This window comes from Miscanthus floridulus, chromosome 15 (assembly GCF_019320115.1).
Source record: "Miscanthus floridulus cultivar M001 chromosome 15, ASM1932011v1, whole genome shotgun sequence".
Lineage (NCBI taxonomy): Eukaryota > Viridiplantae > Streptophyta > Magnoliopsida > Poales > Poaceae > Miscanthus > Miscanthus floridulus.
In genome coordinates, this window is record NC_089594.1 from 81742641 (window position 1) to 81760948 (window position 18308).

Here is an 18308-nt window from a genome sequence, read left to right on the forward strand (position 1 = left end):
GTGGTTTTCTGATGAGTTCTGTAATTTGTTTTTTTTATTAGTATCCAAAAACCTCTCCCGACATTCTTCCAACACATCCAATATAACATCCAAAAATTTTCAACTCCCCCAACTAAAAACACCCTTAGTAGCATCATAGTCCAGGGAGATAAATAAAGAGACTTTTTCTAGGAGGGCAATTCTGGCAACTAACCTTTGCAGCAATCCCATGACACATGCTGACATGCATGCTGATTACTTCAAACCGGCCAGAGAAAAGTACAGACTGGACAGATGAGCAGTCAGATCAGATGATAAAATAAAACATAACTGAAGATTGTGCGACCATCATGCGTGCTAGCTAGCTTTCACAGCGAAAGTCAACGTCCAGCAATCGTGCCCTTTCAGAAACACATACAAGCATGCATCATCTGAGGCCTTGTTTAGTTGGAAAAATTTGGATTTTGGGGTTATTGTAGCACGTTCGTTTTTATTTGGCAAATAGTGTTCAAATATGGACTAATTAGGCTTAAAACGTTCGTCTCGCAATTTCTCACCAAACTGTGCAATTAGTTTTTCTTTTCGTCTACATTTAATGCTCCATGCACGAGCCGCAAACATTCGATGTGACAGGTACTGTAGCAACTTTTTGGAAGTTAGGGTGGAACTAAACAAGGACTGAGTGACTGGATTTATAAACAATCTGTAGTTAGCTTGCGTGGATTGGACGACGCCGTCGTGTCGACGACAAACTCCACGATACCGTGGCAACGGCGTGTAGGAGCCTATTGATGAATTTGCATATGTTTTCCACTGACAGAGGCCTTTGTTTTCCCTATTCAATTTTCATTTACAGAAACAAAGACCTCACCATGCAAGACAATCAACCAAGATCTCCCTCGACTGTTCAGATACATGCCTGACTATTTGTGTACAACAATAAAACCCATCTTTCAGCATCAGCTACGATCATCAGCAAGTATTCTACACAAAACTGTACCTCGAATCTCACATCAACGGAGTGGCATAGTCATACGTCCATTGCTGCAAGCCGCACCTGCCGGACAGTAAGATAGATGTTATCCATGGCTGCAAGCCACTCCTGGACTTCCAAAGTGACAACTTCCGATGGGGACTCTATGAACTCTTGTAGACAGAATCACAGAGCCAGACAGGATCAGGCCTTGCGTGGCTGCAATCCCATGACAAATGCATTCTGATAAAATAAACATAACTGAAGGTTCTGCCATCATCATGCATGCTAGCTACCTTTCGCAGTGAAAGTAAACGTCCAGAAATCATTTGCCCTTTCAAAACACATTCAGAAACACAGACAAGCATATAACGCCAGAAATCCAACCAGTTTGGCAGTTTCCATTGCTTTCCAACAGCTACCTCATTTGTATCAAAAGGACCAATTTACACCATTCCATGTATACTAACACATCAGTCGACAGTCGACATCACACCCGCTCCTAAAAGCGGGTGGCTTGATGCACAATTACAACGGCACAGAAACAAAAAGAACCTTTTTTTCTTACAAAGGGACAAGCTTACACAGTCACAGGTATATGCTAAGTAGGTACGAAGTATAGCTCGTTACTGGGGTCCTGCTGCTTCCACAAAATTAGCAACAACGCAGCGAAGACCATGGCACAGATAAATAGAGTTAATCGATTGCTTCGACGACAGTTTGTTTCTCTTTTCTCCATCCCAGTCACCTTCTGATGTTCAGCAGCACCATCACATTGGTGTTCTTCACATGGAGGAGCCCGTGCACTATCAGAAAGCCTGCTGCTGGTGAGGAACTTCAAGTCTTCGGTCAGCAAGTCTCTGGTCTGTGTACGCAATTGGTTCCTCTGTTGAGTCGAGTTGCAGTAGCCTTTCCTTTCCTCACTTTGAAAAATCTTTTGAAACAAAAGATGGTCCGGGCGCTGCATCAACCTTGAAACTGATCTTGGAGGTAGGCGGTGGCCATCTCTTTCTGAATCACTGCAATAGGTCAAAGACTGGAGCTGCTTCCTTGGAGTTGACAAAGCTTGCCGCTTGCACGCCTGAGTTCAAAAACAAAAGTGTGAAGAATTCACTTTAATCTACAAATGGTGCAGTATCGTGAAACTTCATTCTGCAAACAAAGTTCTGAAGAATGAGTATCACAGGACAGAAACATTCCGCATGCCTATAAAATTACCATACACGGATACACCAGTACACCACTCGAAGAATAGGAAGACAGTATTTAAAAGATAAACTGACCAGAAAAGGAAAATGTAAAAGATATCAGTTCCTTCTGCACCAAAAGTCAAAGTGATTGTTTCTGGTATCATTCAAGGAACAATGTAAACAGAAATAACATTACAATTTCCAAAGGGCAGCAAATAGTAACTCATGCATCATGACCTTAATATAATAAGTATGTCAATCATACTAAAACTGCTCAATTTACATGATGATATGCCATATATACCTGATTAGTAGCTCGGGGTGTTAAACAAGTAGGACATGGATCACCAATTCTTGTCAACACATCGGAGCGCCTCCTACTTGACTTAACAAGATCAGCAGAATCAGATTGTGCTATGATACCCAGATTTTCATGATAATCACGTGCCGAAGTGTGGAAAAGCTCATCGTTGGACACGCCATGTGAAAAGTCAGTTCCGTAACTCCGAAGTCGCCGCCTTGCACGTGTAGTTCCAAGAATACCAGTGCATTGTCCAACTGGGGGCTGCGAATTGAAGTCACTAAAACAAGGGACAGATTGTAACTCACGAGGAGATCCACTAGATCCACTGTCTCTGATATCCGCATGATCAATTGGAGAATTTGACCCCTTCCTGCTGTTTCCACCACTACAGCTTCCCAAAGGACTGACATTTTTCCGAGCTCCACGTTCCTCCTGCCTCCCAAGTAACTTAGCAGTCTCGGTTGCCTGAAAAGCTGCAGTGCAGATATCTGGAACAAAGCCATCTTGGCAGTGCTCCAAAGCATGGATAATGCTACTGATCTCAGAAGATATAATCCTCAGATTCAAGCTTCTCATGATCGAATGTATCATCTGAATTGATGACATAATCATCTGAGAATTGTTTGCCTTAGTGCTATGGTCCAATATCTGCAACCCCGACCTTATCAATGATCGTCCATAAGGCTCCAGTGTCAAAGGATTGTGTTTTAACAGAGCAACCACCAAGCCAACGTGGACAACAGTCTGGCAGTAAGCCTCCTCTAGAGCCCCTGACACTTTCAAGCAGACATCATTGATCAACTCATTAGATGCAAATTGCCAATTGTTGGATTGGACAAGAGCAGCAATACAAAGAGCCGAACCAGAAGAGATGCTCTTGTTAGAGTTCATTAGGCAATCTGATAGGGGACGGCAAAGGGAGGTCATGATCTCAGATTTCTCTTCTTCTCTGCCCAGAGGATCAATGCAGTAGCGGGATATTGTGCAAACCACCTTGGAGCAACCAGCACTATGCAAGGGCCTTGAATCTGACGCCATGATCCTGACAACTGCTGGGACAATCTGTCCAATGTGCGGTACAATTGTGCGGCCATGAACTTCTGCTGCAGTCTCGAAAATGCATAGGATCTCCTCCTCGGAGTATGAGGAAGGCTTGTCGGGAGCACACAAACGGGCAAGAAACGGAGGAAGTGTCTTTGAATCCAGTTCTTTCACGTACAGCTTCAAGCCTCTGAAGGCGGGCTTCTTTTCAGTGGGATCCATCATAGAGACCTGCAGTTCTGCATATCCGTCCATTCCAAGACTTGTAGCCATTGCATACACTGGATTCATTAAAGACACAAAATACAGGCTGTTAATAAAGGTAAACGCAGCATGTAGTTTTGGGGAGCGAATAAATCGATCGGCACATATGGTTTCTTCAGTTAAAGCATACCAAAATGAAGGCATAAAACTTGGATTTGCTGCCCACTAACAATATAAACAAAGTATGCTTCTTCTATGTTCTATAACAAGAAGAAGAACACATAATGCCAATATTAAAAAAAAGGGAAAATGGTGTTCTTGCCCTTATGCAGGAGTCCAATTGTGATTTTACCCTTGTTTTCTCAACTTTGTGATTTTGCCCTTGCTATTTTGAATTGAATCATCCGTTTGCCCCTGGTTTGGATGCCGTCAGATGGTCATGGAATAAATGAATTAAAAAAATCAAAATATGAAAAAAGAAAGGCGAAAAGACCAAATTGCCCCTTATCCTTATATTCAGCCTCCATATGGAAACAGTGCCTTTCTCACGGGCCGGCTGCATCGACCGGGGCGTCGGGGGCATCTGGCGGCGGCGGCGTTGGCAAGCGCACAGTGCGCTGTGCGGCAACGGCTCCCGGCGGCGGGGCTCGTCGCGCGCGGGGCTGCGGCGGGGCTCGGCACGTGGCGCGCGGTGTGGGGGCGCGCGAGGGCCGCGGGGCTTGGCACGCGACGCGCGGTGCGGGGGCTTCGGGCGTGCGGCGCTCGGAAGCAGCCGCGGCTCGGTCGCTCGGGCGCGGACGTGCGGTGGCAGGCGGCGGCGGCGGTCGTGCTGGTGCTGCCTACGACCCGGAGCCGTCGCCCTCCCACGCACCGCATCTCCGGTGGCCGCGCCATGGCCGGACGGTCGACGATGTCGGAGTCGCTGCCGAGCACCTCGTGATGAAGCTGAGGTCGTCCGCCGCCGCTGCCCTGCCCTACAGCTCCGCCCAAGGCCGAGCGCCACCGCGCTCGCCTCCGTTGGCCGGATCCGAGGTTGCGCTGCTCTGCTTCCCCCATCCCTCTTGCCCTTATGCTTCCCTGCTTCTCTCTCTTCTCTCCGTTCCGCGCCGAGCGCTCTGCTCTTCCCCTCCCCTTGCTGCCTCTTTTGGAAGAGGACGGCCGCAGGTCGCCGAGGCAGTCGCTGCTGCTCCCCGGTCTTAACGCCGCCCTCTAGTCTCCCACCGCCTTGCTTCTCTCTCTCTTTCTCTCCCTCTCTCTTGCTCTGTCTGATCTCTTCCGTAGACCACTCAGAAGGAAAAGGAGCAGATGCGCCTCGCCGACGGCACCCAATGCCCAGCTCTCAGCATCGTCGCCAGGGCCAACCAGGGCGCGCCACCTCGCCCCGTGGACCCCGCGCGTCAGTGGCTCTGTCTTCCTCTTCCCCTATCCATAGACTCGGCTCACATAGGCTAAAGACAGAGAGCGCATGGTTCACCGATCGGTGCATAAGAGCAGCAGCAATAGAGCGCCCACCTGCCTCGGCCAAACAGGGGCAAAATCGCAATTAGGCATAATAAACGAGGAGCAAAATCGCATGGGCATTCATGTCCTTTTGTACAAAGTTTAACACCGTTAGGGGTGGATGACGGAGCAGGAGCAAACTGGTGCTTCGTGAATAGCACAGTAGGGGTAAATTCACAAAGTCAAAAAAAAAAAAATAGGGGCAAAATCATAGTTTCGACACAAAACGAGGGTACAATCGCAAGAGCCCCTAAAAAAAAGAGGGTGACCAAGTAGTGACTGTTACAGAGACCATGACAGTGACTTTAGGCATTCATTCAGAGGTTCAGAGCCAGAGTAATAATAATTAAGTAAAAAGCGAGATGATACTAATTTCTTTTCAAAAAGCAAAGATTTCGGTCCATCATTCAGAGAAACGGTACAACGAATTAATGCTTGTCAAACGTCATCGGAAGAACACCGCCCCTGGAGACTGGAGCATGGATAGCCCCAGAAACCTCATTCGAACCCGCCCAAGAATTCAAAGTAAACGGCACCCGCGCCATGAAAATGAAATCCACTGACACGCCAACCAAACCAGGAGCAATCCATCTTGCGCGCGCTAGCGAAGAAGAAGAAGAAGAAGAAGAAGAAGAAGAAGAAGAAGAAGAAGAAGAAGAAGAAGAAGAAGAAGAAGAAATGACCAATCGAGCCGAACAAGAAGCCAAGAACCGTGGACGCCGCGGATTCCATTTGGCGCGCACCAACACGAAGCAAGGAGACCGCACCTGCCCCAGATCTCCCCTAGTCTAAGTGATCGAGAGAGAGAGAGAACCGTTCGGGTTGCAGTTCGAAGATCCCGCAGACCAAACCCCACGCTTTGGGGAACAACATCTGGCAGAGCAGAGCAGAGGAGGTTAGGGTTGTTTTGTTCCTTACCGACGATTCCCGGTGGATCCCCGAGGCCGGCGAAGCGGCAGAGGATGAGGAGAGGCACGCCGATGCCCGGCGAGCGAGGAGTTGTTGCGGCGGGGGATGGGGATGGGTCGCCGCTGCCGCTGCACTGGACGCTCCGGCTCCTGGGGGTTGGTGGGTGGGGGCGGGTCCGGCGGAAGAAGAGGCGGCGGTCGCGGCAGTTTGAGTTTTTCGATTCGATTCGAGGGGTCGTCTAGATGCTTTCGCTTTGGAGTTTGGGCCCCTTCTGTTTCGGCCCAACGTGGAGAGGCGCGAGGCCCGATACGGTCAATAAGTTTTAGTATTTCCTTTTTCTTTCCACAATGCGGTGCTTATTTTGCTGTTGTGATCGGATGATTAGGATCAAAGTTGCTCGTGGACAGGTTCCAACAGGCCGAATCTTGGAATTTTTTCTAGGGTCCACGCATGAATATAGTTTTCCAAGATATTCAGCAACTCTGGCGGGAACCCATGAATCAGCGTCTATACTTTTAATTTGATGGCTTCATTTATTCTTAAGGGTCTGAAATTTTCATATATTTCAGAAATCAGGACCCTCAAATTCATTCTAATAGACCGGCACAAGTGACCTGCTCGTCATTTCATTCCTTCTCTCTTCTGTCGATTGAGTTATGCCTCGCGCGTTGGGTGGAGGCCGTGGAGTTGGGCAAGGGGAAAGAGGCGCAACGGAGTGGAGGCTAGGGAGTTGGGGAAGAAGGGGCCGGCACGACAGAGACACGCCGAGGAGAGGTTGAGGGTCCCAACAGAGTCGCCACAGGGGAGTTTTGGTGCCCAGTCACCAACTCCAAGCAACCGTGGAGGAGCCATCTAGGGAGGAGACCAGCCACCATGGGAGGAGGTTGGAAGGAGGTCAGAGGGAGCCACTAAGAGGAGCCAAGGAGGAGTCCGGGAGAAGGCAGAGCCACGAGAAGGTGCCGAGCAGGTGGGGCATTAGGCGGCAACGTGTCGAGTAGTCGGGCTCGGTACACTAGTAGGAATATCCACTTTTATAACGATCAGTTTTCGTCACTGAATGAGCCAAATTCGTCATAATTTCAGTTTTATGATGAATTTATGACGAAAACCGGTTCGTCATAGAAGTCACGTCACACTTGAAATTCAATGACGATTTTCGCAAATCATCGTAGAAGTGGCGTGGTCTGTGACGAAAACAGAACGTCATAGAACTGTTTTAGCAAGCGTGGTAGGGGGGCTGGTGGGTGCTTCCATTGGAGATGCTTTCCACGTGTACATGCTATAGCCGGTTGTATTGGAGATGGTTCGAATACATGTTACCTTCTTATTGCACAACGTGGCCATCTCTGGTTCTTGCACGTTTCAGATTCTTACTAGACCACGTGTCATGTTCCTATTGTTCCACATGTTAGTTTTCTATGAGCACATGTGTCGTGTTGTGGTTGGATCACATGTCACTTCTTCATTGGATCATGTGGCGTATTTTTATTGGTCCACGTGGTCATTTCTTATTCGACCACGCGTCACGGCACTGCCCGTCCACGTTTCGCATTTTTATTCGGCCACATGGCTTGACGACATCCTTCTACATATCAGATTTTTAATAGCCACGTGTTGTGCTCTGGCTATTTCACGTGTCATGCATTGGTTCATCCACATGTTGTATTTTTATTTGATCACGTAGCCTATTCTAGTTCTATCACGTGGAGTACAATCAATTCGTCATAAAAGTAATTCGAGATCGTCACTAATGCATAGACTGAATACATAACAATTTAGCCTGGCAATCAAATAACCACAATTAACATTTCACACGTCAGCAGCGAACCACTGACAGAGTATCACAACATCAAACCATCACATGCGTCCACACAACAGACCACAAATGTTTACCGCATCAAGCCACATGAGTTGAAGACAGAGAGTTAATTACCAGGAGAGTTTAAGCGCAAGACTAGCTCACTGAGCCTATTGTACTCCTCTTGTTGCTGTTGCTTGAATCCTCAAGCTCCCTTTCAGCCTTTTCTGTCCTCACCTTCAGTTCATCCACTAGTTCGATGAGCTCAGATGTACTTTTCTATTGTCGACAAAAGATGCTCGGCAGTCCATCGAGGGGTATCCCGTGATGGTAGATTTGTCGATGGGGGTGCGCGTGATCAGGAACCGGATGGTGACACAAGGCGCAGAGACAGCGATTTAGATAGGTTCGGGCCGTCTGATCAACGTAATACCCTACGTTCTGTGTCTTTGGTGTATTGTATGATATGTAGTAGCTATCGTCTAGGGGACCCCTACCTCTCCTTATATACTTTGGAGGGGTAGGGTTATAAGGAAAGTATCCTATTTGGTACTATATAATATCTTGCGATGCACGTCGACCAGTGTCGTGCACGCATTGATCTTGTGGGCTAGGCCACCTCTGAGGGTGTGGCCCATGTCTTGTCTTATGGATACCGGGAGCCATAGCCCCACAGCTAGTCCCCGAGCCTGACAGTAGGTGACGTAGTCACATGGTGCCAGGGTTAGAAAGTAGAAGAAAGGCAAAAGACCGACCGAGCAGGCAACCAGTCCACGGGTGGAGCCCTGAATTGAAAAGCGCACATTCACTGCAAGGTGAAGTGTGCCCACTTAGTCTCCAAGCCTGCTAAAAGATGAAGAATGAATCTTGTAGCAAGATCAAAGAAAAAGAAGTTTGAAAGCTTGCTGACGTCGTCTGACATACGCGTATCAAGACCCCAGACGTGATGCCCAAGATCAGCACCCTGATCCGAACAGCATGGAGCAGCTTGATAGCACACCGATGAGATGTAGCAAGATCCGACCACCAAGGGAGTCCCTGACGTAGCTGGCGATGTCCAAGCACCGAGGAGTTCCTAGCGTAGCTAGCGATGCCCGAGCACCGAGGAGTCCCTGGCGTAGCTAGCGATGTCCGAGCACCGAGGAGTCCTCGACGTAGCTAGCGACGTCCAAGCATCGAGGAGTCCCCGGCGTAGCTGACAACATCCGAGCACCGAGGAGTCCCCGGCTGAAGGGTCGAGATGGCGACTAGAGGGGGGGTGAATAGTCTTTTCTAAAACTTAATCGCGTCGGCTAACCGATACAAATGCGGAATTAAAACTATCGGTCTAGCCAAGACTATACCCCACTATAAATGTTCACTAGCACCTTGCAAAGATAACAATTATGCAACAAAGGTGCCGGACTAGCTAGAGCTCTCCTAAACAATTCTAGGAGCAAGGTTACACAAACCTATGCCACTAGTACTTTAAGCGACAAGGGAGCTCCTACACATGCTAGTAAGCAAAAGCACAAAGCTAACTAAGCTCACTAGCAATGCTCAATAACAAGGCAACCAATGCCTAATTAGAGAGCGCAAATACTTAGCTACACAAACTAAGCAATGTGACTAACAAGGTTACTAAAACCAAATTAGCCACGCAAGGGAGCTACTTCTATGCTACACAAGCAAGAAGGTAATTAGCAAGCTACACAAGCTATCTAATTACAAGAGCAACTACACAAGCTTAATATGTATAAAAGTAATTGCAAGCTTGTGTATGGGGATGCAAACCAACGGGAAGAACAAGGTTGACACGATGATTTTTCTCCCGAGGTTCACGTGTTTGCCAACACGCTAGTCCCCGTTGTGTCGACCGCTCACTTGGTGGTTCGGCGGCTAATTAGCATCACCCGCTAAGCCCGCACGTCGGGCGCCGCAAGAACCCACCCCTTGAGTGAGGGTAGCTCAATGACACGCTTTACTAGAGTTGCTCTTCGCGGCTCCCGCGGGGTGAGCACAATGCCCCTCACAAGCACTTCTCCGGAGCGCCGCACAAGCTTCTTGCGCGCTTCGACGGAGACCACCACCAAGCCGTCTAGGAGGTGGCAACCTCCAAGAGTAACAAGCACCACCGGCTTGCAACTCGATCACCTAGTGCCACTCGATGCAACCTCACGATGCAATCGCACTAGAATCGCTCACTCACACAATCGAATGATCACTATCAAGTATATGTGTGATGGAGGGCTCCCAAGCACTCTCAAGCATGGACACAAAGTCCCCCAAGGTGCTCCACTTCAGCCATGGCCGAGGGCCACTTCTATTTATAGCCCCAAGGGCTAAACTAGCCGTTACCCCTTCACTGGGCAACGGTCGGGACGACCGGACGCTCCGGTCGTGTTGACCGGACGCTGGACCTCAGCGTCCGGTCGCCCACAGACGACCACGTGTCCCGGTTCCAACGGTCACTTGACCTGACCGGACGCTCCAGCACTCAACTGACCGGACGCTGAACCCCCAGCGTCCGGTCGTTTCCAGTAAGCTCCCGAGCATGACCGGACGCGTCCGGTCGAATGCGATCGGACGCAGCCAGCGTCCGGTCACACTCCAGCGACTGCTACACTCCACGTCAGCGCGACCGGACGCAGCCTGCCAGCGTCCGGTGCATTCAGATCCAGCGTCCGGTCAGTTGACCGACGCCAGCATCTTCTCCATTCTCTTCACCCTTGCTCAAGTGTGCTAACCACAAGAATTTGCATCCGACGCAATAGAAAATAGACATTCCATTTTCCCGAAAGCGCCGAATCCCGCCTCACAAGCTCGGCGGGAGGGAGAGAGGGACCCAAACCCATCTCACCCCTACAAACACCACCGCCTTTGTAAATGTGCCAACACCACCAAGTGTACACCACAATGTGTATGTGTGTTAGCAGTTTCACAATCATTTCCCAACGGATGTTAGCCACTCAACTTGCCACGCCACTCGATCCTAGCGACAATGCAAAGTTAGATCACTCGAGTGGCACTAGATGACCGATATGCAAACAAGTTTGCCCCTCTTGATAGTACGGCCATCTATCCTAAACCCGGTCATAAACTTCTCTACACACCTATGACCGGTGAAATGAAATGCCCTAGGTTATACCTTTGCCTTGCGCATTCCATTCCATCTCCTTCAATGTTGATGCAACACATGCACCAACACGATCAACAATGATATGATCCACTTCATATCATCACATGATCATATTGGTTCATCGATCTTGACTCTACTTGCTCTTCACCGTTGCCATCGTCCATCGGCGCCAAGTCTTGCTCAAGCTTCACCGCCACGCGGTCCATCACTCCAAAGCCTTTGACTTGCCCTTCACGCTTGCAACCGGTCCATCAAGCCAAGTCTTGTCTTGATCTTCTCCACCTTGATCACATGACTCAATGTCATGTCTCATGTGCATTTAAGCTCCTTCATCATCACATGTGTGAGCTTTGCAACATCTCCAAGCCATTTTCACCTTCATGGCATATGTTGCTCACACACATGTACCTGTGGACTAATCACCTGTGTATCTCACATAAACACAATTAGTCCACCTAAGTTGTCACTCAATTACCAAAACCAAACAAGGACCTTTCAATCTCCCCCTTTTTGGTAATTGATGACAACTCTACAAAGATATGGAAATTAAGCTCTTTTGGATTCATGTTGCTTGCCCAAGCAATTTTATCATGTGAAAATGATTTTGGACAAGTACCACAAACCCGAAATGGTAGTATTAGCTCCCCCTACATATGTGCTAGAGTATTCGACTTTAAGTTTGCACATATGCATAGATTAAAAGTGTGGGAGAGTAAATACTACAAAATGATGCTAAGGTGTATAGAATAAACCTTTGAAGCGTGTACCAATCGTAGTTGCACTCTTAAGTTCATCCTTAGCACCATGGTTAGCTAGATATCACTTGATAATAAAACACTAGATACCTTGTGAGATCAACATTAAAAGCAAGGTACTAGCATTACTTGAAAAGCATACCAAGTGTCTAGCTATCATCCTATGCATGCTAGTTATCAAATCATCATTCAAGTTTTACAACTAGCATACACCACACAAGCATGCATATTGAATCTTAAAAGTTTATGCAATGCAAGCAAGCACATGAATATGCATATATCAAATGCAATCAATCAAAGTTCATGAGCTTGCTCCCCCTACTTGTGTGCTTCTCTTGTCCAAGACTTGTGATCCATTCTTTTCTCCAATGTTGCTCCCTCTTTGTCCATGTCCATGTCCAACCTCCTAAGCTTTCATATCTTATTTCTCCCCCATTGTACAATCTCTCCTCCATTCAATCAAGCTTTATATCTTTGTACAACTTCTCCCCCTTTGTCATCAATTTCCATAAAAGGTGTGCTTCTTATTGATGCAAAGGTATGCTCTTTGGGGTAGATGGTTGAGACTTGCATTTTTGATGGACATTACTTGAATATTGGAATGACACCACAAGTAGATACAATTTAGAATTTGCAACTTGTACTACTTGTATCTTATCATTCTTATGCATGGGTCATCCATTTTATGCACTTAAGCTCTTGTAGGTGAGGGATGCATTCTTTATTTGATCACTTAAAGTTGAGGATCACTTGTGGAACCATAATCTACTATGTATGGATACCACTTGAAGGAAGTGAATACCATTTGAAAGAATCTTCTAGTATGGAACCACTTGTTTGATTTATCAATAAAGACCATTTCTTGAACATTTGCTATTTTCATGAGTACCACTTATAGGATATCACTTGTGAGTTGAAACATACTAACTAGATATCCATTTGCATTGTTGTCTTGTGCTTGTACTCTTATCACTATCATGAGCTTCTTATGTGACTTGAACTAAATTGATTTGCTTAAGCTTTCAAGTCCGGTTTGAACCAATGACAAGCTTCTTCACACCTCTTGCAAGGGTTATCTTGCCAATGTTGTACTTGTCACTTGTTAGCAATCCAATTTAAGTCAAGTACTTGGGTTTACTAGCTCATGAACCAATTCATATACTAACCACTAGATCAAGTAATCATTCAAGCAATAGTGGTAGGCTATGAATTTCAAACATTTTATTTGCAATGCATGATCCTATGAAGCATGTACTATATGCACTAACCGCATACTAGTAAGGGATGAAATGATCATGCACATTACAATGATACCTTTGCTATGTTGGAGTAGAGGATAGTCATATAGATTCCAATTCATTACTCCAATAGCAATGTGAAGTCCAATTAAAAGCTTGGTGAAGACCAATAGATACCAATTTTGAATTCCATTCTTCACCCATATGAAATGAATACCACTTATGATCAAGTGCACTTTCTTGTTGTGGTTGACTTGCTTTATCTTTTGATCTTTGCTTGCATGAGAGCATCAATTTGAGAATACCACTTGAAATATCATGACTAGCTCTCTTTTGGGGTTTGCTTGCTTTTCTTGATCAACCCTTTTAATTGCTTCAACTAAGCATCTTAAATGTTCCTCGGATCACCACTTCCATGTTAGCCTTCCAAGTACCACACTTGGTTTACCTACACATAGGCGGCAAGCCCCTACACTAGGGAGAAGTGACCTCTCTCCAAGAACCATTCTTGATACTCATTTGAAATGATTTGATTTATTGATCCAAATGATGGACTTATCTTGATGAGTAAACTTGATTCCCTTTTTTAAGTCCTTTTCTTTCTACTTGTTTAAGTCCTTTTCTTTCTACCAAATGATCTCCAATCACAACTAGAACTTAAACTTTATTTTCATCTTGAGTTTGATCTTGATCTTTTAATTTGAGTACCAAAAGTGTGCAAAGTACACTCCTCAATCAAATGGCCTTGTATTCTTTGTTTAACATGATTCTAGATCATCTCAAAACCAAACTTAGGTACCTCAAACACTTGTAAACATGTTTCCAACTTGAGGACCTTTCAATCAAAGTGACTCTAGATCCATCCAATATTTGTCACTTTTCTGATAGATTTTGTACCCTTCAAAGAAATAATCATATATCCCAAAGTACAAATCCAAATACCACGAAATTTGATGGAGATGAGATTCACTAAGTTATCTTAGCAGCCATAAAAATTTTAGCTTCATTTGATCTCATATGAACTGCCAAATTTTAATTCTTCCACCACTGCTACATGCTGAAAACTGCTGCACTATAGCTGACAAGAACCACTCCAAAACCGAAGCATTTCTTATCCAATTTTCATGCCAATCCAATAAGTTTTCAATACTCAAACATGGCTATGATCACAGCTAGCTCAGATTTTGAATATAGGACAGATTTCAAGCAATTGAGCTATTCTTGACCAAATATGAATCAAACTTGATACTAACTTGTTTGAATACTTCCATAAGACATATATCCATTCAAACCACTTACTAAATGTCATCTCATGAATTTATCCAACACAAATCAATTCAAACTTGATTACTAAGCAATTATCCATTCAAACATCTCATAGCAAGCAACATTGCATATTTATCTAATTCAATCAACTCATATGCACCCAAATGAAATGATCAACTAGAGATATACCTTGGTTAGCTCATGATCATCCAACTAGCAAGCTTTATCTCAATTATTTGCAAGCCATCAAATATATCCAAGGAATTACCACCAACTTGAAATTTACACTTGTATGTTATAGCACATTTGGACTTCATTCAATTTGTCATGGCATTGGGATAATGATCATCACTTAGAAATACTTGGCTCAACTACATGATCAACAAGATGAATATCATTTGAACCAAGCCTCCAATGCCGATGGTACCTACAATCAATCATCCACTTTTTGATGGTACCCAAACAACTTTGGGTCCTCTCAAGTTAGGAGCAACATACTTAGGCAACGCCTTAGTATGATTAGCGGGATGTTTTGCAATTGCAACCAATGAGGTACCATTGCCATCCTTTCTAAGCATATCATGATTATCAATTGAAATAGGCTTAGAAATTTTACCTAGGGGACATGAATGTGCCATGTGTCCCCTTTCCCGGCATGAGTAGCACTTCCTCTTTGATTGAGCCTTTTCTTCCTTGCTCATGTTGTGCTTCTCATTGCCTTGCCTCTCATGGATTGCTTGAGCCTTCTTCTCAAGCTTGTTAGGACACTTAGAGGCAAAGTGTCCCATACTTCCACACTTGAAGCACTTGATATGAGCATAGACTTTCTTCTCATTGTCATTCTTGCTCATCATCTTGGCATCTTGTATTTGCATTGGATGCCTTGCCTTTCCACCCCTTCTTGTTTTCTTCTTCTTTATCATCAAATCACCACCATCTTCATGGTTGATCTTGATTTGCTCTTGGGGTGTTTTCTCTTGCTCAACTTGTGGCTTTGGTTGAGGCTTCACTTGTTGCTTCACCAATTCCTTGGTTGGGCACATCGAGGTAAGATGACCCCAAGTGCCGCACTTGAAGCACTTGACATGCTTAAGCCTCTCTTCTTCTTTTAGCTTCTTGAGCTTCTCGATGTTAGGGCAACCATTTGCAAAGTGTCCCACTTCATGACACCGGAAGCACATGGTATGAGAGAGCTTTCTTTGTTGTAGCTTCTTCATCTTTCTTTCTCTCTTCATTTTGCCCTTTGTCATCTTCTTTTCGAAGCCAAGGCCACACTTGTCACCATAGTTTCTTTGAGTTTTCAACATATGCTCAAAGGTGACTTTTGAGTTGTAGCACCTCTCCAACTTGTTGCTCAATTTCTTCACTTCATTTTTGAGCTCATTGTTCTCCTTCAAAATGTTAGTCTCACAAGACATAGAAGTAGAACAAGCATCTATATGTGAAGAGCATGGCATATCTAATAAATCATCACAAGAGGTGGATACATGCTTCTTGCCTACATCACAAGGGTTAGCAATAGTATGTGATTGATCAATTGACCCATGTGATGAGCTCTCATTATTTTTAAGTTTCTTTGTAAATATTTTAATGAGAGAAGCTTGTTTTTCTAATAATTCATCATGAGATGCAAGTAGTGTCTCATGATTCAATTTAAGCTCATCAAGTGAAGATTTATAAGCATTATTTAATTTCTTATGTTCTTCACAAGAGTTCTTTAGAAATGAGTTTTCATTTTCTAATTTCAATGTTTTAGCTTTCTCATTTTCTAAAGACATAGTCATGCTAGCAAGTCTACTAACAAGCTCATCATATGAATCAACATGATCAACCACATCATCATTTGATACCTTAGTGTCACCTTGTGACATGAAGCAATGTGGTGTAGCGGATGGGCTTGTAGTAGCATCATCATGGCTTGAGCATGAACCATCATTACCATCAAGTGTGCATGGGGTAGCATCATCACTTGCAACACTTGTGGCATCATCATCAACCTTGTCAAGTGAACTTGTAGTGGATTGATCATCATCATCCTCTCTTGACAATGAGGTGGAGCAATCTTCCACAATCACCAAATTGTGGTTATGCTCAACACACTCATGTGTCTCCTTCTTGGGCTCATCCTCCTTCATGAATTTTCCATCATCCCATGTGGAGGAATCACCGAAGGTGTCCTTGATGGAGTCCCATATCTCACGAGCGGTCCCCTTATAGTTTACTTGCTTCATCAAATCAAAATGTAAAGCATCCAATAGAAAACAACAAGCATTTGCATCAAGTTCATAGAGGACTCTTTGAGCTTTGGTTAGAGTTCTATGATCCAAGACATGGGAGAGACCACTAGTGACAACCCACCAAAATTTAGGTCCCTTTGCACGAAAATGATCAAGCATGTGATTTTTCCAAAGTGCAAAGTTGGTGCCTTTAAAAATGTGATTCTCACAATCATCTAGCCCATTAGACGCCATCCTCTCGGGTCGGTAAAGACCACAAATGAGAGACCGGGCTCTGATACCACTTGAAGGGTCGAGATGGCGACTAGAGGGGGGGTGAATAGTCTTTTCTAAAACTTAATCGCGTCGGCTAACCGATACAAATGCGGAATTAAAACTATCGGTCTAGCCAAGACTATACCCCACTATAAATGTTCACTAGCACCTTGCAAAGATAACAATTATGCAACAAAGGTGCCGGACTAGCTAGAGCTCTCCTAAACAATTCTAGGAGCAAGGTTACACAAACCTATGCCACTAGTACTTTAAGCGACAAGGGAGCTCCTACACATGCTAGTAAGCAAAAGCACAAAGCTAACTAAGCTCACTAGCAATGCTCAATAACAAGGCAACCAATGCCTAATTAGAGAGCGCAAATACTTAGCTACACAAACTAAGCAATGTGACTAACAAGGTTACTAAAACCAAATTAGCCACGCAAGGGAGCTACTTCTATGCTACACAAGCAAGAAGGTAATTAGCAAGCTACACAAGCTATCTAATTACAAGAGCAACTACACAAGCTTAATATGTATAAAAGTAATTGCAAGCTTGTGTATGGGGATGCAAACCAACGGGAAGAACAAGGTTGACACGATGATTTTTCTCCCGAGGTTCACGTGTTTGCCAACACGCTAGTCCCCGTTGTGTCGACCGCTCACTTGGTGGTTCGGCGGCTAATTAGCATCACCCGCTAAGCCCGCACGTCGGGCGCCGCAAGAACCCACCCCTTGAGTGAGGGTAGCTCAATGACACGCTTTACTAGAGTTGCTCTTCGCGGCTCCCGCGGGGTGAGCACAATGCCCCTCACAAGCACTTCTCCGGAGCGCCGCACAAGCTTCTTGCGCGCTTCGACGGAGACCACCACCAAGCCGTCTAGGAGGTGGCAACCTCCAAGAGTAACAAGCACCACCGGCTTGCAACTCGATCACCTAGTGCCACTCGATGCAACCTCACGATGCAATCGCACTAGAATCGCTCACTCACACAATCGAATGATCACTATCAAGTATATGTGTGATGGAGGGCTCCCAAGCACTCTCAAGCATGGACACAAAGTCCCCCAAGGTGCTCCACTTCAGCCATGGCCGAGGGCCACTTCTATTTATAGCCCCAAGGGCTAAACTAGCCGTTACCCCTTCACTGGGCAACGGTCGGGACGACCGGACGCTCCGGTCGTGTTGACCGGACGCTGGACCTCAGCGTCCGGTCGCCCACAGACGACCACGTGTCCCGGTTCCAACGGTCACTTGACCTGACCGGACGCTCCAGCACTCAACTGACCGGACGCTGAACCCCCAGCGTCCGGTCGTTTCCAGTAAGCTCCCGAGCATGACCGGACGCGTCCGGTCGAATGCGATCGGACGCAGCCAGCGTCCGGTCACACTCCAGCGACTGCTACACTCCACGTCAGCGCGACCGGACGCAGCCTGCCAGCGTCCGGTGCATTCAGATCCAGCGTCCGGTCAGTTGACCGACGCCAGCATCTTCTCCATTCTCTTCACCCTTGCTCAAGTGTGCTAACCACAAGAATTTGC

At 45.8% G+C, this 18308-nt stretch overlaps 1 protein-coding gene across 1 annotated transcript; it reads right to left on the reverse strand.

The window, feature by feature from the left end:
- Nucleotides 1-1362: 1362 nt before the first annotated feature.
- On the reverse strand, nucleotides 1363-6254 carry LOC136509529 (protein SINE1-like). Its single transcript, XM_066504294.1, has 3 exons — nucleotides 6110-6254; nucleotides 2447-3768; nucleotides 1363-2033 (listed from the first exon to the last, which is right to left on the reverse strand). The coding sequence occupies exons 2-3, from the start codon at nucleotides 3758-3760 to the stop codon at nucleotides 1554-1556; spliced, it is 1794 nt and encodes a 597-aa protein (XP_066360391.1). The 5' UTR covers nucleotides 3761-3768; nucleotides 6110-6254; the 3' UTR covers nucleotides 1363-1553.
- Between the last annotated feature and the right edge of the window lie 12054 nt (nucleotides 6255-18308).